This window comes from Bufo gargarizans, chromosome 2 (genome assembly GCF_014858855.1).
Source record: "Bufo gargarizans isolate SCDJY-AF-19 chromosome 2, ASM1485885v1, whole genome shotgun sequence".
In the NCBI taxonomy this organism is placed as follows: domain Eukaryota; kingdom Metazoa; phylum Chordata; class Amphibia; order Anura; family Bufonidae; genus Bufo; species Bufo gargarizans.
In genome coordinates this window covers 53,569,694-53,591,010 of record NC_058081.1, presented here as the reverse complement: position 1 = coordinate 53,591,010, position 21,317 = coordinate 53,569,694, and the positions used below count along the sequence as shown (strand labels likewise).

The 21,317-nt window shown below is 49.7% G+C and overlaps 1 protein-coding gene across 2 annotated transcripts; it reads right to left on the bottom strand.

The window, feature by feature from the left end:
* Nucleotides 1–588: 588 nt before the first annotated feature.
* Nucleotides 589–21,009, bottom strand: PPP2R2A (protein phosphatase 2 regulatory subunit Balpha). Of its 2 annotated transcripts, none has more exons than XM_044278924.1 (10): nucleotides 20,859–21,009; nucleotides 14,816–14,890; nucleotides 9,196–9,287; nucleotides 8,758–8,920; nucleotides 6,281–6,393; nucleotides 6,013–6,190; nucleotides 4,730–4,894; nucleotides 2,899–3,068; nucleotides 1,722–1,813; nucleotides 589–1,634 (listed from the first exon to the last, which is right to left on the bottom strand). In XM_044278924.1, exons 1-10 carry the CDS (start codon nucleotides 20,863–20,865, stop codon nucleotides 1,355–1,357), a joined length of 1,335 nt encoding a protein of 444 aa, XP_044134859.1. In that variant the 5' UTR covers nucleotides 20,866–21,009; the 3' UTR covers nucleotides 589–1,354. The 2 variants fall into 2 exon arrangements, with proteins under 2 accessions (XP_044134859.1, XP_044134858.1); XM_044278923.1 differs by lacking the exon at nucleotides 20,859–21,009 and adding an exon at nucleotides 16,995–17,119.
* Between the last annotated feature and the right edge of the window lie 308 nt (nucleotides 21,010–21,317).

Below are 21,317 nucleotides of genomic sequence, written 5' to 3'. Positions count from 1 at the left end.
ACACGCAAGTGCTGCACACCTCCTACACCAGGGGTAGGCAACCTTCGGCACCCCAGCTGTTGTGAAACTACAATTCCCAGCATGTTCTATTCATTTCTATGAGAGTTCTGAGAAAAGCAGAGCAAGTGTACATACTGGGAGTGGTAGTTTCACAACATCTGGAGTGCCGGAGATTCCCTACCCCCTGCTCTACACTGTAGTAGCGGTGTAATTAGTGCAGTTTGTCCCAATCATTCTGTAGGGAAGTGACGTGGCGATCACAGAGGCACCACCGCAGGGATGCCAGGAGTCAGACCCCTACCGATCTGATATTGATTACCTTTCCTGAGGATAGCTGTAGTCTGGAGACCCCCTTTAATGTAGAGGAGAGACCTTAAAATATTTAACTTAGCAGAGACTGCCCCTTATAGTGAATTTTTCTTGTCATGATAATGATCAAGCGATGACTTTTTTTTTTGAATGACTCCAATAACACATTTTTTTTTTAATTGTCTTTTATTCAGTAGTTTTTTATCCTTCGTTTTTTGGCTTTTTTTTTCATTATTTTTTTTATATATTTTTTTTTTAAGTCCTTTTGTTTTTCCCCCCCTCCTTTTGCGCCACCAGACAAGGCAAGAAGTGATTACAGTCAGGTCGTCATTAAAAATGAGTGACCGAGACAACTCTCATAGTCATAGCCTTGCCCCCCCACCCCTCCAACCCTGCCACGGGTCAACCCAAATTCCCTGTGTGCTTTCCTAGCAGTTGGATTTACACCAGCGCAGGGCAAGGTGAGGAAGAAGAGCAGGGAACGGGACGTTTAGGTACAGAAGAATGAACTTCAAAGACTGCCAGAAGGACATAAAGGAAGGGGGAAGGGAGGGTGTAAAAAAACACAAGAGCTGAAGAAAAAAAAAAAAAAAAGAATGTGAAGATGGGAAAAACAAATGCACAGATTAACCCCACCCCGATCATTAAAGGTCCTACAGAAGGAACTGGACAGGAGTGCAGGCTGGTACTGCAATTGACATCTGAACATAATACAAAAAAAAATAAAAAAAATAAAAAAAAAGACAAAATGAAACCTACAAAATCAGGCAAGACGGTTAAAAAGAGAAACAAAAATAATAATACAGTAATTCCTGCTGTGACCCCCACAGGGCGAGAAGACAGCAGAAGCAGGGTGCACCCTGCGCAGCTATGAAAAGGATAATCGATGGCACCTTAAACACTGGAAAAGTCAGACGGGGAGGGACTGCCAAGAGTTCCCGCACGGTCAGAAGTTTTCTTCAGTTTTGGATGGGGGTACGAATTCTAGGCTCGACTATTGGAACTAGCTGGACTAAAGGACTGTCCTGTATGGAAGAGGCCAGTACTAATTGACCCGGTCCTGGAATATATACAGGTTATTAGTGGTGGCCACGGCAATGATGTTCTCTTTAGGGTGCCAGGCTGTGTGCAGGATCTTCTTGTTGAAGTCCAGACTGTCCACCGTGATCTCGTCCTTCTTCCGCTTGCCGCTGGCGCACACCTTGCGCGGTTTCAGCACCATACGTGGCTTGCTGTTCTCCCGTGAGGCCTCAAGGGTAATGTCGCGTTTGGTGTTGCGGTCAAACATTCGGAAAAAGTTGTTGTAGGAGCCGGTCATGACAACACTGCGAGGGGGAAGAGCGGGACGAGTTATACAACAGCGGGTGCGAAGTGCCACAGGGTACACAAGGGGCGCGCTGGGCTCTACTTACTTGTCAGGCCCGTTCCAGCAGCACTCAAACTTGTCGAAGATGCAGTCGTTCTCGTATAAGGAGCAGAGCTTACTCCTGAGGTATTCATGTACCTGTGGAAGCAGAGCGCTATTAGTACAGACTCACAGCGATAGGCACTAGGGCACATTCCGCAAACACGGACAGAACATACAATGACCACGCAGATGCTGCCTGTGGTTCGATGCGAACCCCAGTGCTGCAGGATGGAGACTCCTCTCATGAGTCAAAATGGAGAGCTGCTGCAAAAAGCGTCCCTCTCTCTCCGGTGGATGCAATGTATTGCATGGTTCTCCAAGGGAACCTTGCAACATTACATTTCTCATCTGCAATGGGATGCCCCTGGCGATATCAGCCGATCACCAGAGGGTCGGGCAGTGTACGGAGAAATTATTGACACCCGACAAGGGGTCGTCTCACTTCAGCACAAGGCATTTATCATGTAGAGACAGTTACAAGGCTCTTACTAACAGATTGTGATTGTCCATATTGCTTCCTTTACTCCTTTTTCCATTTCATTATACACTTCTTGTTTCCATGGGTACGACCACCCTGCAATCCAGCAGCGGTGGACACGTTTGCACACTATAGGAAAAAGAGCCAGCGTGACCGTGGTAGTGCGCATAGACACGCATGCGCAGCAGCTCCCTTCCCTGTAGTGGTGGGCATTACCATGGAAAGGAGCAGTGTATAATGCGATGGACAAATGAATCCAGCCAGCAAAGGAGGCAATATGGACAGTCACCATACATTAGTAGGTGCCTTGTATTAACTTGCTCTACATGATAAATGCCATTGACAACAACTTTTTAGATTGAGCTCCATGCGAGAAGTTGCAATCCACTACCAAAAACCATTTCTTTTACGATAGTCATGGTCACAGAGTTTCATACAGTCACACAACCACATTCGCCAATTGGTCTAGGGGCAATAAAACGCCTTGGACTCATCCAAATTATACCCGAAAACAGACACAGGACCTCAATGCAACAGCGAGTTGCGGTCTTATTGTGCGCATTTTTTGAACTGCCCTGGCCTAAGGTTGTAACCAAGAAATTGCTGAACGGAAGAGGGAAACTGAAAGGCTCCCACTTTGCGCCCCTCTCCATCTAGGTGAAGCATTTCCAGCTCTCCCGGCTCCCTGCAGCTTCCCAGTCACCTGATAGGTTTCCACGGGACGGCTCTCCATGTTCAAGTCCCAGATTTTGACCGACAAGTAGTCCCTGGTCATCATGTATCGCCCATTGTGGCTGAACTTCACATCAGAAATGGAAGAGATGATCTCGGAGAAGAAGGACCGATTGCTGGGATCTTCCGGCTCCTCGAACACTGGAAGGAAAAATAAGTGTTAACCCCTGCAATACCGGGAATATTGGAGACCAGAGCTGTTCTTGGATATGGCCATCTTGCTCTTAATTTAATGTTTAGGACTGAAGGGGAATGGGAAGAATATTTTTTCTCCTTAAAAGGGGTTATCCGAGGCTGGAGATGCCCCCCCATACACCTAGGCCCCTCACACTGATTCTACTTACCTGGCTCCCCGCGCCGCCGCTCCTCCCCATGTAGACGACGACGAGCCTCCCTAGCATTGCAGGTGTGGTCCTTTCTAGTTCCCCACTGCAGGGGGCTTACCCAGGCTCCATTCGGATCACTGGGACCCAATCAGAAATAGAAATCCTCTTTGATCATGCTGTGGTCACAGACTGTGGCAATCAACAGGTTAATAGTTGGGATCGGAGATACCTCCGATCCTGTCTGTAGAGCACACAGCTGCTCTAAGAATCAAAGATGTTCCTTTGTGGAGCAAGAGTGCTCAGCTCCCTCTAAACAGCGACTACAAAAGACAGTGGGTGGTCTCTAAGGGGTTAAAGGCTATGGACACCTTTGGGGCAGTTTTTTTTTTTAATAACTGCATTTTACTCATTTTAAGCTAATGATTATTTTTAATAAAGACCAATTGACAACATAAACACTGATTATAGATAAACTCTTAGCAAAATGATAAGACTATGGCTTACATGAGCGTGTATGAGGTCAAGAGATCAGAGCTACACAGGAGCCAACTGAGGAGTGACACTGCAAACAGATTTTTAACCCCTGTATCTCAAAAACAGCTGAACAATTTTAATGAGTAAAAAAAAAATTAATAAAAAATATTGCCCAGAACGTGTCCAAAGTCTTTAATGTGGTTTTCCGAGATTTTAATACTGATGACTAGTGAGGAGCGAACTTCAGTTTGGGAGAAGACTCTTGCATAATGGAATAGACTTCTATTATGACGGAATTCAATACATACCCGAACTTACAAAACTGAAAACTATCCTCAGGACGGGTCATCAGTATCTGAACGGTGGGGGTCCCGGCAGCCATGGCATCGTCGCCTTCTCTCAGCACTTCCTAGGTCCAGTGACGACACGTTTATCTGTCACGTGGCCTAGGAGCAGTTCAGCCCCATTCGAATGAATGAGGCTGAGAGCGATACCAAGCACAGGCGCTATACAATGTCCGGTGCTGCGCTTGGCGAGCTGCGAGAAGGCCGTGGGACTCACAGGGAGTGCAGGTGCCTTCTCAAAACAGCTGATGTGTGGGGATTGGTGTCGGACCCCCACCGACCCACCGATCAGATAATGACCTATCCAGAAGATTGGCCATCAGTATTAAAATGTGAGAAAACCTTTTTAAGTGTTTACCGTCTTACAGCTTTATTTGATACGTCTAATGGAGTCTAAGAACCCTTCGAGCCAATACATTTGTGAGGACGCCACTTGGTGTACAGACAGTCCTGGGGTCCCTTCTCGGTCCCCAGGTCTTGCACAGGGGTTCTCCCGGTGGCCTGATTGAGGAGGGGGCTGCCTTTGATCATGCCACTAAGCTAAGCTCCAGTTTAAAGCGGCACAGGACCCCCATGCAGGGCTTATTCTACAAATGCTGTAAAAAAAAAAAAAAAACATATTTCTCATAACCGTGGCGCATCACGTTTTAGAACTTACGCTTGGAGTGGCGATCGCACAGCGCCGACTCGCGCATATCACACAGGCGGATGGTGCCTTTGCTGCTGCTGTATACAAAAGTGTTGCAGTGATGCGGGTGGAACTCGGCGGCCGTGATCACTTCTGTTAACTCTTCCATATTGGCAGGTTTAATATCTACGATATCTGGAGCAGGGAGTGAAGGAAACACGTGCAGAGGTGGGGTACAAACGGATTAGTTTTCTGGCATTTTCCATGTCCTATAATAGAGACTGTGTCACAGCGGAGAGCTGATAACATGCACAATCTTCATCTGGCAGACCAGGCCCTCCTGGGACTGCACCGAGGGCCACTCATTTCAATGACTGCTTAAAAGGGGTTACTCAAGACTTAACGGGGTATTCCAGTGGTTTGAAGTTATCCCAAAACCACAGGATAGGTCAGTGATGGCTAACCTCTGGCACTCCAGCTGTGGTGAAACTACGACTCCCAGCATGCTCCATTCATTTCTATGGAGTTCTGAGAACAGTCAAGCAAGTTTACATCTTGGGAGTTGTAGTTTTACCACAGCCGGATAGGGGATAACTCTTATATTGGTGGGTGAAGGCTACCACTGGTTACCCCCAACTAATCACGAAAACTGGGGCCCCGTAACCCGACTGAAATAAACGAAGAGTCGGTCGCACATGCGTGTGGCTGCTCGATTCATTTCTATGGGAGTTCCGGAGATGACAGTACATCGCTCGGCTATCTCCGGAACTCCCACAGAAATGAATGGGAGCGGCTGCACGCATGACCACCTCACTCATTTCAAGGTGGCTGCAGGAGGGACAGGGCCCCAGTACTTGCAACTTCTGGGACCCCAACCAGTCTAATAACCAGAATCCCCCTTAAAAACTGATGGGCTATCCTTAAGCTAGGTCATCAATTTTAGATTGGTGGGGTGCAGCCCTCAGCCATGCCGTTGTTTAAAGGGAATTACAATTCAATACAGCCCAAATGGTTGGGTGCGGGCACAGTCTGGTACTTTTAAAAAATATGCCTGGTATATATGTGTCTGGTACATAAAGGAGAATGGGGTATTCACAGTAGCCCCCCTGTCCCTTCAAACAGATGATCGACATGGGTGCAGAGTCCGACACCCCACTGACCTGACATACTACGGATAGACTATCAATGTCACAAATAACCCTTTTAGTTAACCCTGTAGCAGCCACTGGCTGAAAATGACCAGGAAAAGCATCGTCACTCAGCAAAACGAGCTGTTTGAGCAGAAACGTCTTTTGATATTTGGAAAAGGATACTAAAGCTCCTGTCTGTGATCTCCAGGTGCCAAAGATTGACCCGAAGGTCGTCTGCCGACAGATAAGTCTCATAGTCGCTGTTGACAGAGATGGAATTGATGTGATACGTATGAGCGTTGGCGAAGATTCTACGAGGACTAGCTTCAACCATCAGGTCCATCGGGCGGAAAACTGGCACCTAAAACAAAAAACACACAGGCTCATTCCAGGCACCACGGAACCAGTTACACAGCGCACAATATTAAAAAGGGAGGAGAGAAGAACGCACCCTGAGAGTGGTCACAGTGGTCGGATCCCTATACCTCCCATTCTCCTCTTTAAGGTTGTAACCTTCTGGTCTTTTGTCACGTTCACTGATTTTCCACAGCTTGATAGTTTTATCTGTGGGGGGAGGAAAAAAACTGGCGAGGTTAACCACTTTATAGACGAAAAGTTCTACAAATTACTAACATACTTTATGTCAGTGAATGAAAACCCTCTCGTTTACACTCAGCCGAGAAGTAAATACAATAGTGAACCATCTAGAGTCAGACAATGCTCTGCGAGCTGAACGGCCTGAACTGATACACTGTAGCAAACCAGCAGAGAGACAGCTGCTGCGTTCCGCTGACAGAACATTGTCCGAGACTGGTTACAATAGTATCCACTCCTATATCCGGGGCTAGCTATACCCAGGCTTCCTGTCTCTGACTGTAGACAAGGGCGTTCTCATGGTTTAGGCACTGTCAGGGTCCATTCACACGACCGTAAGTGTTTTGCAGTTCGCAAAACACGGGTACAGGTATGTGTGTGTTCCGCAATTTGAAATTGCAGACAAGAATAGGGCAATCTCTCTCTTTTGCAGGGCCACAGAATGGCATGCCGTCCGCATCTTTTGCAGCCCCACTGAAAAGAATGGGTCCGCACCCGTTCTGCAGTGTTGTCGTGTGAATGGACCCTTAAAGTCATTGTATCATTACAGCCCAGAAGTATGGCACCACCACTTCACATTCATGGACAAGCCGATATGGTGTCTGGGATGTCAGCTCGATGACTGTCCATCAACTGAACTCTACGGCTGGCTTTATCACGAATACCAGAACTTGTCTTCCAGTCATCACCTCCTCTTACCAATCGTACAGGATATATGCTCTGTATTTGTCACATTTGGGTGAGGGATCTCTCTAGTGAAGGAAGGAAAGCGGTGACATCTACTGACTCCCCTTTCCTAAGCTGGACACTTCTCGACTCCGAGGCGCGGGCGTTTTTTTTGGGCTATTCAGTTCTGGAGAATACGTGAAGCTATGTGCGTGCAGACGAAAGCAACACGTATGAGATTTGCACATCCTGACATTTTCAGTAGGTCTGGTGTGTCTAAGGGCTCTTTCACACTTGCGTTCTTTTCTGCCGGCATAGAGTTCCGTCGTCAGGGCTCTATGCCGGAAGAATCCTAATCAGGATTATCCCCATGCATTCTGAATGGAGAGAAATCCGTTCACGATGTCTTCAGTTCAGGACCGGAACGTTTTTCGGCCGGAGAAAATACCGCAGCATGCTGCGCTTTTTGCTCCGGCCAAAAATCCTGAACACTTGCCGCAAGGCCGGATCCGGAATTAATGCCCATTAAGCCTTAAGCTAAACGTCGTTTCGGCGCATTGCCGGATTCGATGTTTAGCTTTTTCTGAATGGTTACCATGGCTGCCGGGACGCTAAAGTCCTGGCAGCCATGGTAAAGTGTAGCGGGGAAGCAGCATACTTACAGTCTGTGCGGCTCCCGGGGCGCTCCAGAGTGACGTCAGGGTGCCCCACGCGCATGGATGACGTGATCGCATGGCACGTCATCCATGCGCATGGGGCGCTCTGACGTCATTCTGGAGCGCCCCGGGAGCCGCACGGACGGTAAGTATACCGCTCCCCGCTCCTACTATGGCAACCAGGACTTTAATAGCGTACTGGCTGCCATAGTAACACTGAAAGCATTTTGAAGACGGATCCGTCTTCAAATGCGTTCAGTACACTTGCGTTTTTTCCGGATCCGGCGTGTAATTCCGGCAAATGGAGTACACGCCGGATCCGGACAACGCAAGTGTGAAAGAGCCCTAAGCCTCTTGAGTTAGGCTACAAATTTGAACTGATAAAAGTTGCATGAAGGTACCTGCAAGTGTAAGGCTCTGGACGACTTTTCACAAGTCGTACGGGTATGACTTTTAGGGGGAGATTTATCAACTCTCTTGCGACAGTTTTCTGGTGCAAATGAAGCAAGAAATGTATGGCAGCTCAGAGTAGCCGCAGAGTTCTGTTTAGGCGCACGGACAGCCGCAGGATGTGCCTCATTTATACTAAAGCCTGTGCCTCATCATAAATTTGGCGCATCCTCCAGCAGTGCAGCGGCTATAAAGACTGTCGCAGTCTTACTAAATCTCCACCTTAAGGCCCCTTGCAGACGAGCGTTCCTCCTGCAGCAAGTCCGCATCGCAGCACCCGGCCTGACCTCCCAGAGGTGCCGGGGGTCACATAGCATTATATTGATTTATAATGCTATGTAACCCTTACAGTTCTGGAATGTATTGGATAACACTGGAATGTTGCCATACATTCCAGAACTGTAAGGGTTACATAGCATCATAAATCATTATGAAGCTATGTGAATCCAGTCAGTGCTGGGAGGTCAGGACGGGTGCTGCGGGAGGAACGCTTGTCTGCAAGGGGCCTAAGAGTTCAGCTTGTATTTGGGTTTAAATGTGAAACAGCAAAGCGGAGACTCACCATTTGTAGACAACAGGAACTGTGCCGCATTCTTCTGCGGTAACCATCGGATCTTGTTGATCTTTTCTTCAATTTCTAAACTCTTCAAGTAGTCAAATTCTGGCTCGTGGCTCTGGAAAGTGCTATAGACACTATACTCCCCTCTATGATAAGGGCTTTTGCTCTGTAGGGAACAACACATGGGAACAGTCAGCTCGGCATAGGTTTTCACAACTCACATGCACGTCTGCTCAGCACCACTAGATGGCAGCAGCCTGCTTGTCTCATAAGACAGAATAGGAATGTTAGGAAAGCGAACAGCTCCAGGGCCGGGAACGCCCCTCAGACGCCCGCAGCTCAGCAGTGCAGCAGAGGACGGGGCTGATCAGGTTACTATATTCACCGCAGTATGGGCAGGAGAAGTACTCACAGTAAAAACAAGCATCTGACCATACTTGCCTCCTGCTGGAAGATTACCACACGTCCTCCTTTATCTCCAGTGGCTAATAATTCTCCAGAATGATTAAATTCTACTGTAGATATGATATCGGCTGCAACGACAGAAGCATCACACACGTATGTCAAATACTGGAAGGTGGAGGCGAACATGGCTGATTATTAGGATGCAGAGCAGTGATGCCTCTAGGGACCGTGACATGTTCACTGGGGTATATTCACATATGGCAGATTTGAACATGTGGATGGGGTTGATCCTGCAGCAAAAGCCCGTGGATTTCTACAAACCCATCCCCTACAGCGGAGCTACGAGAATGTGTCAGTTCTAAAGGGGCTGACCCACCTCACACATTGCTGGCATATCGCATTCGCTAGGGCTGTGATGGCAAACCTCCGGCACTCCAGTGGTGGTAAAACTACAACCCCCAAGATGTACACTTGCTTGGCTGTTCTCAGAACTTCAAAGAAATGAATGGAGCATGCTGGGAGTGGTAGTTTCACCACAGCTGGAGTTTCGGAGGTTAGCCATCACTGCGCTAGGGTATTCCACTAATGTCGCCGCACTTAACTATAGAACGGAGCCCACAAAGTGAAGGAGAGCAGACTGCGCATGTGCGACCGCCCTCCATTCATTTCTATGGGAGGGTCGGAAACAACTGAGCGTTGGCTAGGCACTTCTGTCAGCCCTATAGAAGTGAATGGAGCGGCGGCCGCACATGCGCAGTGCTCTTCCCATTCATTTCTACTGGACTCCCGAAAATAGCTGAGCATGCCGTTAGGCCATTTTTTGGACTCCCACAGAAATGAATGGAGGGCGGCCGCACATGCCCCTTCACTGGCGGGCTTTGTTCTACAGATGTGACCTATCAGACATTGGTGGCAGACCCTAGCGATATGCCACCAATGTGTGAGATGGGCCAGGCCCTTTAAGTCTGCAGTAGACTGGAATTAAGAAGAAGCTGACGACCCCCCCCACACACACACACACACTTTTACTCCTATAAAATGAACATAGTGGGGGCTAATACTAGACGGTCACGTTTAATTTATAACCTGCATATTGTGCCATCCAGAGTCCCGGGCAGCGGACTCTACCGGTCATGTGCACCTTGGTTGCCAACATTAGCTACCAATCATGTGACCAGTAGAGTCCTCGCGGCCGACTCTGCACGGCACCCGGGGTCCTATAGATAAATCAGAGAGCGCACCCTCTGTCAATAAGACTGGTGCACCCCAATTTATCCACAGGGATTAAAGCAGCACCCAACTTTACAAGGAGCAGATCGGTGCAGTCACATTTACGCTGCAGGAGAAAAAAAAAATTTAAATTGTCAGAGAGTTTAGTCTAAAATCAATAAAGTGTGATTGTGCCGCACCACCAACACCCCCCCCCCATAAAACTACCGGTGGTGACCACTCTGTCTGATCCACATCAATGGCAGGAAAGAGTGCCGGGTGGGGGAGAGCTGCCATAAGGACAAATAGATGTACAGTACAGACCAAAAGTTTGGACACACCTTCTCAATCAAAGAGTTTTCTTTATTTTCATGACTATGGAAATTGTAGATTCACACTGAAGGCATCAAAACTATGAATTAACACATGTGGAATTATATACATAACAAAAAAGTGTGAAACAACTGAAAATATGTCATATTCTAGGTTCTTCAAAGGAGCCACCTTTTGCTTTGATTACTGCTTTGCACACTCTTGGCATTCTCTTGATGAGCTTCAAGAGGTAGTCACCTGAAATGGTTTTCACTTCACAGGTGTGCCCTGTCAGGTTTAATAAGTGGGATTTATTGCCTTATAAATGGGGTTGGGACCATCAGTTGCGTTGTGGAGAAGTCAGGTGGATACACAGCTGATAGTCCTACTGAATAGACTGTTAGAATTTGTATTATGGCAAGAAAAAAGCAGCTAAGTAAAGAATAACGAGTGGCCATCATTACTTTAAGAAATTAAGGTCAGTCAGTCCGAAAAATTGGTAAAACTTTGAAAGTGTCCCCAAGTGCAGTTACAAAAACCATCAAGCGCTACAAAGAAACTGGCTCACATGCGGACCGCCCCAGGAAAGGAAGACCAAGAGTCACCTCTGCTGCGGAGGATAAGTTCATCCGAGTCACCAGCCTCAGAAATCGCAGGTTAACAGCAGCTCAGATTAGAGACCAGGTCAATGCCACACAGAGTTCTAGCAGCAGACACATCTCTAGAACAACTGTTAGGAGGAGACTGTGTGAATCAGGCCTTCATGGTAGAATATCTGCTAGGAAACCACTGCTAAGGACAGGCAACAAGCAGAAGAGACTTGTTTGGGCTAAAGAACACAAGGAATGGACATTAGACCAGTGGAAATCTGTGCTTTGGTCTGATGAGTCCAAATTTGAGATCTTTGGTTCCAACCACCGTGTCTTTGTGCGACGCAGAAAAGGTGAACGGATGGACTCTACATGCCTGGTTCCCACCGTGAAGCATGGAGGAGGAGGTGTGATGGTGTGGGGGTGCTTTGCTGGTGACACTGTTGGGGATTTATTCAAAATTGAAGGCATACTGAACCAGCATGGCTACCACAGCATCTTGCAGCGGCATGCTATTCCATCCGGTTTGCGTTTAGTTGGACCATCATTTACTTTTCAACAGGACAATGACCTCAAACACACCTCCAGGCTGTGTAAGGGCTATTTGACCATGAAGGAGAGTGATGGGGTGCTGCGCCAGATGACCTGGCCTCCATAGTCACCGGACCTGAACCCAATCGAGATGGTTTGGGGTGAGCTGGACCGCAGAGTGAAGGCAAAAGGGCCGACAAGTGCTAAGCATCTCTGGGAACTCCTTCAAGACTGTTGGAAGACCATTTCAGGTGACTACCTCTTGAAGCTCATCAAGAGAATGCCAAGAGTGTGCAAAGCAGTAATCAAAGCAAAAGGTGGCTACTTTGAAGAACCTAGAATATGACATTTTCAGTTGTTTTACACTTTTTTGTTATGTATATAATTCCACATGTGTTAATTCATAGTTTTGATGCCTTCAGTGTGAATCTACAATTGTCATAGTCATGAAAATAAAGAAAACACTTTGAATGAGAAGGTGTGTCCAAACTTTTGGTCTGTACTGTATATACGTTATACAAGGGCAAAGCAACTTCCGGTGAAACTACGACTCCCAGCACGATGGTTCAGGAAAGTCCCATACACCCTGGGAGTTCTAGTTCCACGACAGCTGGAGTGCCTGAGGTTGCAGAGCCCTGTCAGGGTTGTGTGGTGTCCCGGCTCTCTGAAGGTAAAGTTCATTACCCAGCATTACCTCCACCAGTATGAAGGAGAACTACATAGCCCAGCAGCAACCGTACAATTCTGACAGCAGGGAAAATCCTTTCATCCGGCAGCAGTGGCAGATTACCACGGGGCATGCAGGCGTTCATTTATACAGCTATGGGTGATGGAATGCTCTAGACCAGGGATGCCCAACCAGCGGCCCTCCAGCTCTTGGAAAACTACAACTCCCAGCATGCCTGGACAGCCTACAGATATCAGAGCATGTTTTGCAACAGCTGGAGGGCCGCAGATTGGGCATCCCTGCTCTGGAGCCAGAATTATCACCCCCGTCAGACCTGCATGGGGGGTCCATCAGTGACATCTTGGACCTGGAGCAGTTGTGAGAAGAAACCCGCCAGTGTGATGCACAGCGGCATTACATACCGCTGCCAAGTCCAAACCTGTTCCAGGCAAGTCTGGGAGAACAGGTCTGGGAGTTTACTTCTGGGTGGAGAATGCAAAGTTATCCTGCAAAACGCCAAAGTAATCACGGAAAAACCTGCAAGTCAAGCTCGCGCCCCTTACTGCAAGGGAGAAGGCGAAAAGTGAACTGCCACTTCCTAGGAGCAGCACAGGGAAACGCCGCTGGAGTAGGGCACGGACGTCACCGCCACTCTACCCCCATTTAGCGCCAGACTGGTTTCCACTGATAGCAGGATCCGGCAGTAGATGCCTGCTTGCTGATGGTCTCCGATGTGGAGGACCGCACAAGACCAAAGGCATTCTGTAAGTCAGGACGAAGGATATTGGCACCTCAATGTGTACAGGACCCCCGCTGTGCCCACGGGAAACACACGGAAATGCTGAGGGGAGTAGTCTAATTCTGCAGGAGCAATGCAACAACTAGTATCTACCACTGACAAATTCAGAGTGGCCCAGTCCCTCCACCCAACACCGTGGGAAGCGGGCACAGAAGAGGCACAGTAATGTGACCCAACAGGTTCCCTCCTATAATTACATGGGGTGACGGGAGAACTCTGGGGACAGTGGCCGCCCGCACCGTTTCCTTGTCACCTCACCTCCAATGACAATTTCTAGTGACACACCTTCTGGTGGTCCGGCACTTCAAAGTAGGGATCGACCGATATTGATTTTTTAGGGCAGATACCGATAATTTGTGAACTTTCAGGCCGATAGCCGATAATTTATACCGATATTCTGGGAATTTTCATTTTTGAAAAAAAAATAAAAAATTCCCACAAATCTGCTGAAAATTTATGTTTATTGTTAATGTGTATATTTTTTTTTTGTAAATCTTTCTTTTTCATTTATATTTAATATTTTGGTGTTTTTATTATTTTTTTTAACTAACTTTTAGCCCCCTTAGGGACTAGAACCCTTGTCCTATTCACCCTGATAGAGATCTATCAGGGTGAATAGGAGCTCACACTGTCCCTGCTACTGTGTGCTCTGTGCACACAGCAGCATGGAGCTCATCATGGCAGCCAGGGCTTCAATAGCGTCCTGGCTGCCATGGTAACCGATCGGAGCCCCAGCATTACACTGCTGGGGCTCCGATCGGAGGAGCAAGGGAGAGGGGATCCTGTGGAGGGGCGCACTGCGACTGGGGTGGGGGGGCCCTATGCGCCACCACTGCTTAATACTGGGGGGGAGGGGGGGCGCACTGCGCCACCAATGCTTAATACTGGGGGGGCTTGGGGGGGGGCGCACTGCGCCACCAATGTCTGATACTGGGGGGCTTGGGGGGGCGCACTGCGCCACCAATGAAGCTTAATCTCACATTTATTCATATACAGGAGGCGGGAGCTGGCTGCAGAATCACATAGCCGGCTCCCGACCTCTATGAGCAGTAGCTGCGATCCGCGGCACCTGAGGAGTTAACTACCGCAGATCGCAGCTACAGCTCATAGAGGCCGGGAGCCGGCTATGTGATCCTGCAGCTCCCGCCTCCTGTATATGAATGAATGATAGATTAATCTTCATTGGTGGAGCAGTGGCCATAGCTCCTCCCCTCCTCCTGTCTCCTGTCCTTACATTGGCGGCAGCACAGGGGGAGGAGACACTGCTCCTTCTCCCCTGTGCTGCTAAGGGGAACACGGAGAGCGCTGTCAGCAGCGCGATCTGTGTTCCCCAAACACTATCGGTATATCGGCAAAATAGATGCCGATACCGATAGTGTTCAAAATCCTGAATATCGGCCGATAATATCGGTAAATCCGATAATCGGTCGATCCCTACTTCAAAGACCACAAAGATAAAGTGAGGCAGAGGTCAGACCACGGTCTGTGTACCGTCCATGCGTGTTATAGATGGGACCGCAGGGACGCCAGCAGTTTAGTCAGTCTTACCTTCGGAGACATCGTCTTCCACAGCTCCCTTCACCTGAGAAAAACACCACTGAATATCATTGCCTCCACCAGCTCCTGGGGAAAGAAGAAGAAAAGCGTCCATTAGAAGAGACCAAAATACCGTACTACAGTCTGGACGCTGCAGACAGACCGGAGAGCACAGGCTGCACCACCCTTTAAAAGGAATGGGTCACCAATTAAGGCTACTTTCACACTTGCGTTCGGGGCTCCGCTTGTGAGTTCCGTTTGAAGGCTCTCACAAGCGGCCCCGAACGGATCCGTCCAGCCCTAATGCATTCTGAGTGGATGCGGATCCGCTCAGAATGCATCAGTCTGGCAGCGTTTGGGCTCCGCTCAGCAGGCGGACACCCGAACGCTGCTTGCAGTGTTCGGTTGTCCGTCTGGCCGTGCGGATCCGTCCAGAGTTACAATGTAAGTCAATGGGAACGGATCCGTTTGAAGTTGACACACTATGGCTCAATTTTGAAACGGATCCGTCCCCCATTGACTTTCAATGTAAAGTCTGGACGGATCCGTCTGCAGCTACTTTCACACTTAGAATTGTTTTTACAATATAATGCAGACGGATCCGCTCTGAACGCAAATGTGAAAGTAGCCTAAAACCGGATAGTAACACTTTTTTTTTTATCTTTTTATTTTCTGATTACAGATTCATTCCGTCTCCTGAACATTACGCGGGCGGCCATCTTGCCTGAGCTGTTCTTAACAGAATTTAGAGATGTGCTTCACAGCAGCCACCAGGGACTACAATGGACAGGAGCGGACCCCATTGACTTCTATGGTAGAGTTTTCTAGGCATGGTCGATGACCTGTGCAGAGGTCAGGAAGGAGCAAATAAGATGCAATATCACCTATTGTGAATGGTGGATCCTGTATTATCTCATATATAGGTGATATCTGTAACTGTAATCCTGCCTGTGATAAGCAGATAACTGCAGAAGACAGATCTGTACAGCCCAAAAAGTGGCACTTATATTGACATAAAAAAAATCAAATATAACTCCAACATAAAAAATAGATATGTTTAACATAAAAAGATCATTTAAACAACAGGTCATTTTCTGATGACACTTCCCTTTAAGGCTACTTGCTCACTGGCGTTTTGGCTTTCCGTTTCCGTTCAGGGCTCTGACAAGAGGTCCAAAACGGATCAGTTTGCCCTAATGCATTCTGAATGGATAAGGATCCGCTCAGAATGCATCAGTTCAGTCTCCATTCCGCTCTGGAGGCGGACACCAAAACACACTGCCTGCAGCGTTTTGGTGTCCGCCTGGCGATGCGGAGGCAAACGGATCCGTTCTGACACACAATGTAAGTCAATGGGGACGGATCCGTTTTCTAGGGTCCGGCGCCAGCACTTGTGTATGCAGTGCCCCCTAGTGGTCCACATTCTCACACATTAACAAGGGACGGACAGGCATTCAGATGACGGCCTCTCTGTTCTGTCACGTTAAAGGGGTAATCCCCTATCCTCAAAAGCGCTGGGGCCCCACAGATTATGCGAATGGGGGCCCGATGTTGCCGGCAAGGCGGACACGCATACTCTATGAAGTTGCTGGAGAATCTTTCCCCAGGCTACCCGTAGGCCTCCTGACAGCTTACTGAGTACAGCGCCATCCACTGTATAGTGGCCACGCATGGTAGTGCAGCCTAGGCCCATGTGACTGATAAATGTGTCGTCGCTGGCCTAGGAAAAGGCCGCAGCGCTCTGGTGATCGGCTGGGGGTGCCAGGCAGGACAACCCCTCAAATAACCCAAAAGTCATGTAGTATAACACACAGCACATTACGTAAAATCTAAAAACAACCCTACATAACCCGGAGCCTCCCTTCTCACAGTGATGGCCGAACACCACGATTTTACGATGGGCGGGGGTCCGACCTCTGCGACCCTCGCACTGAACCTAATGATGATCTATAGCCATAAACAGTGACAAAAAGCAGCCATAAAGCCCCATTACAGAGACTGAAAGGAAGAGGAGGCCAGCCAGCGAGTGAAACTCGTGCACCACATGGAGAGACTACAACCCCCAGCCGTGCTGCCAGGAATCGCTCTGTGCCAAGGCGATACAGAAAGCGAGAAGCCTGTGGCGGCACACCTCAGTTTTTATGGAGCCATTGCAGCAAGCATTTCCTAGTCCTCACACTACTACTCCTACCGGATACACTGCCCAGGAAGACGGCTCTCGGAGAAAACTTCAGAAACATGGATTGCTCCTGGGACCGCGGCTGCCATTCACAGAAACCCAGGACCGCCCCTGGCCACAGACAGTTCCTGGTTCCGCTGGCACAGGAAGGAGCTGTGTCTCAACCTCCTGGCCCCTGGGGAGGATCAGGCCCTGTAGTAACATGCCCGGCACAGAAGGAAAGTCCACCAGCTAACAGGGGGTTAAACCAGCTCCGTGACTGATGTGCTTTGTCAGATTTACTTCTGGAGGGAAAGAAGGGGGGGGGGGGGTGACCAACACAATGTACAAGCACATAAAGGCTGGATTCCCCCCCCCCCCCAGGATGACGAGTCAGGGCCGGGTGTGGGGAGCAGGCATCCGGTCTCAAAAAAGGGGAGTGAAGTCCTGGGAAAAGGGGTCAGAGGAGACGGGAAGTCCTGCTGCTTCTTAGGGGGCAGTCATGGATGGGCTATACTGATGGAAGCGCCAGCCAGAATGGGCAACCATGGCATAAGGAACCACCACCCTCACCAGGACAATCACTCCCATCACACCCTCCGGGTCTCACTTGTACCATCTGTATAAGAGGCTCTAAAAGAGGACACCACACCACTGGCCGTATCAACTCCCCCAACCAAACTTCTGCAGACCCCGGAACACAGCGCAGATGTCCCACAACAGAAGAGATCTGGTTGCAAATGTGACTACAGAGCCCAACATCATAGAACATCATAGATCTATAACAATGGCTGTGCGCAGCCACCACTAGAGGGAGCTCAATGTGTGGTCATTAATGTCAACATATGGCAGAATGCAGAAATCTCCATCTAGTGGTGGCTGCAGGTAAGCGCTGCCGTCGCCGGTCAGCCCACAACCTAAAGTACACAACGCTATTTTTGGTCAGCACACAGCCTGGAGTAACCCCTGCAGTCGCCAGTCAGACCACAGCCTAGAGTATACACTGCCACCACTAGTCAGCCCGCAGCAGTGATGGCCAACCTTCGGCACTCCAGCTGTGATGAAACTACGACTCCCAGCATGCTCCATTCATATCTATGCAGGTCTGAGAACAGCCAAGCAAGTGTGTATCCTGGCGTGTTGTAGTTTTACCACAAGCCTGGAGTAACCGCCGGTCAGCCCGCAGCCTGGAGTAACCGCTGCCACCGCCGGTCAGCCCGCAGCCTGGAGTAACCGCTGCCACCGCCGGTCAGCCCGCAGCCTGGAGTAACCGCTGCCACCGCCGGTCAGCCCGCAGCCTGGAGTAACCGCTGCCACCGCCGGTCAGCCCGCAGCCTGGAGTAACCGCTGCCACCGCCGGTCAGCCCGCAGCCTGGAGTAACCGCTGCCACCGCCGGTCAGCCCGCAGCCTGGAGTAACCGCTGCCACCGCCGGTCAGCCCGCAGCCTGGAGTAACCGCTGCCACCGCCGGTCAGCCCGCAGCCTGGAGTAACCGCTGCCACCGCCGGTCAGCCCGCAGCCTGGAGTAACCGCTGCCACCGCCGGTCAGCCCGCAGCCTGGAGTAACCGCTGCCACCGCCGGTCAGCCCGCAGCCTGGAGTAACCGCTGCCACCGCCGGTCAGCCCGCAGCCTGGAGTAACCGCTGCCACCGCCGGTCAGCCCGCAGCCTGGAGTAACCGCTGCCACCGCCGGTCAGCCCGCAGCCTGGAGTAACCGCTGCCACCGCCGGTCAGCCCGCAGCCTGGAGTAACCGCTGCCACCGCCGGTCAGCCCGCAGCCTGGAGTAACCGCTGCCACCGCCGGTCAGCCCGCAGTAACCGCTGGTCAGCCCGCAGTAACCGCCGCCACCGCCGGTCAGCCCGCAGCCTGGAGTAACCGCCGCCACCGCCGGTCAGCCCGCAGCCTGGAGTAACCGCTGCCACCGCCGGTCAGCCTGCAGTAACCGCTGCCACCGCCGGTCAGCCCGCAGTAACCGCTGGTCAGCCCGCAGTAACCGCTGCCACCGCCGGTCAGCCCGCAGCCTGGAGTAACCGCTGACACCGCCGGTCATTTTGGCACACACAATAGATCACTCAGCTCCTATATTTTTAGACTCCAGGCACCTAAGTGACATTTCCAGCCTGGAGCCCTGTATACGTCAGAGGGTCCTCCTGGGGGCGGCCCGCCCTGCACACTGCAATACTAATCTATGGGACGGTCCTGATCTCTAGGACTGGCCGCTCTTATTAACCACTGACTCCCCACAGGATCAGGGGCTCCACAGCTCTTCTAGACTCCATCAGAATCCCACCTCTTGCTTTTCTGGGAAAATAGCCTAGACTGCTGGGACTTGTGGTCCCTGAGCAGCTGAAGACCATCCAGTGGTTTACTGAGGACGTTTCTCCACCTGTCTAGAGAACGCGGGGGTCACATGGACGTGTGCGGTGGTCTCCCACCTAATCCCTGGCAGTAAGGACCTGTTCACATGACGTGGATGGTTGCAGCGACTGCGCAGCAGAAATCCAAGGCAGGTCTGTGCCAAAGTTGATGCTGCTGCCGAACCGCCATCCAATGCGGCTATTCAACCGCGCTGTAGATGCGTCATTACACAGCGGATCCGAGGATAAGATTTGTGGTTCATACGTGAATTTGAGAACGCACCGCGTCGCCAGCACCGGACCAGACAACTGTACGCTGCGTGACAAGAACACCGCAACGCGTCATGTGACCATAACCACGCCCATTTCGAGGGACGCAAAATTTTTTATAAAAAGGCAGAGCAGCCAGGAAGAGTTGTACAAGTGCAAGCCCTACTGGAGTATACAGACTATATATATATATATATATATATGTACACACAGGGTATACGGCAGCCATGAGGAGATGTAGGGCCGTACCTGTATATACAATACACACTATATATACCCTGTACACACACACATTGTATACATACACCATATACATGCATTACATATACACCCTACATACAGACACCGTATATACCCCCTATACACACACTGTATACATACATCCTATATACACCCTACATACACCATATATACCCCCTATACACACTGTATATACACACACATACATTATACACACACCATCTGTATGTAGGGTATATATATATATATACACACACACACCCTATAGACAATGTATATAGACACTATACACAACCTGTATGCACATACTCTATTATATATATATAGATATAGCAAATGCCCTGTATATACAATATATACACACACTAATATATACACACACTAATATATATACACACCCTGTATATATAGACACCCTGTGTATAGGGTATATATACAGTGAGCGGCCACTGTATACAGGGTGTGTGTCTATATACTGTGTGTCTATATATACAGGGTGTGTGTGTGTGTGTGTGTACACACACACACACACACACACCCTGTATATAGCGGCCGCTCACTGTATATATACCCTATGCACACCCTGTGTGTGTGTATATATATATATATATATATACACATACATATACATACACACACACATCCTGTATATATAGACACCCTGTATATACACACACACCATATATATACATACACACACCCTGTATATATAGACACACACCCTGTATACAGCGGCCACTCACTGTATATATACCCTATGCACACCCTGATAGATAGATATATACACACACACACACACACATCCTGTATATATAGACACCCTGTATATACACACACACCATATATACACATACACACACCCTGTATATATAGACACCGTATATATACGCACACCCTGTATACAGCCGCCGCTCCCCCTACACCCCGCAGGTAGGTAGCCGGTACCCAGCGTGCCCGCACTCATCACTGCCCCTCCGTCCTCCCGCACAATGCCCCCGCCATTCCCCCCAGCCCGAGCTCCTCTCTCACCCGCCATGCTGCCCCCTGGCCACTGCTGGTCCCGGGCTCCAGATGGAGGCGGATACCGGGGAGGCCGCTGCCCGGGGCGGGGGGACCGGACTCTGAGGCCGCGGCTTCAAGATGGAGGCCGCAAGATCGGTGACGTCACTGGGCAAGGACCAGAGGCGGGGCTTGGTGGGAGTGGGCGGGTCTAGTGTGACGGAAGGTCAGTACGTCATGGTGACTCCCGACTACTGACCGCCGTCGCTGCTGGTCACCTACCGCACGGACGAGTCCAGGCCTATGGAGACGGTTACAGGAGCCCTGCTCAAAACCGCGTTAGAAACAGGATTTCACACATGGCTGCGGTTTCCTTATTTCTGGAGGCGTTTTCAGTCCGACCTTTGCTAAAATGCATTTAGAAACCGCAGCAGCCGATAAGAGGCATCCAAATGTAAAAAAAAAAAAAGTTTGGAAGTCTAGTTTGTG

Bases quoted from the DNA above. Each gene is read 5' to 3' on its own strand.
- PPP2R2A (XM_044278923.1), bottom strand. From the start codon at position 17,043: ATGTTTCTGAAGTTTTCTCCGAGAGCCGTCTTCCTGGGCAGTGTATCC. The intron at 9,288-14,815 runs GTAAGACTGACT...CTGTCGTTGCAG, and splicing joins GGAAGACGATGTCTCCGAAG to CCGATATCATATCTACAGTA. The intron at 1,635-1,721 runs GTAAGTAGAGCC...TCCCCCTCGCAG, and splicing joins TGCTGGAACGGGCCTGACAA to TGTTGTCATGACCGGCTCCT.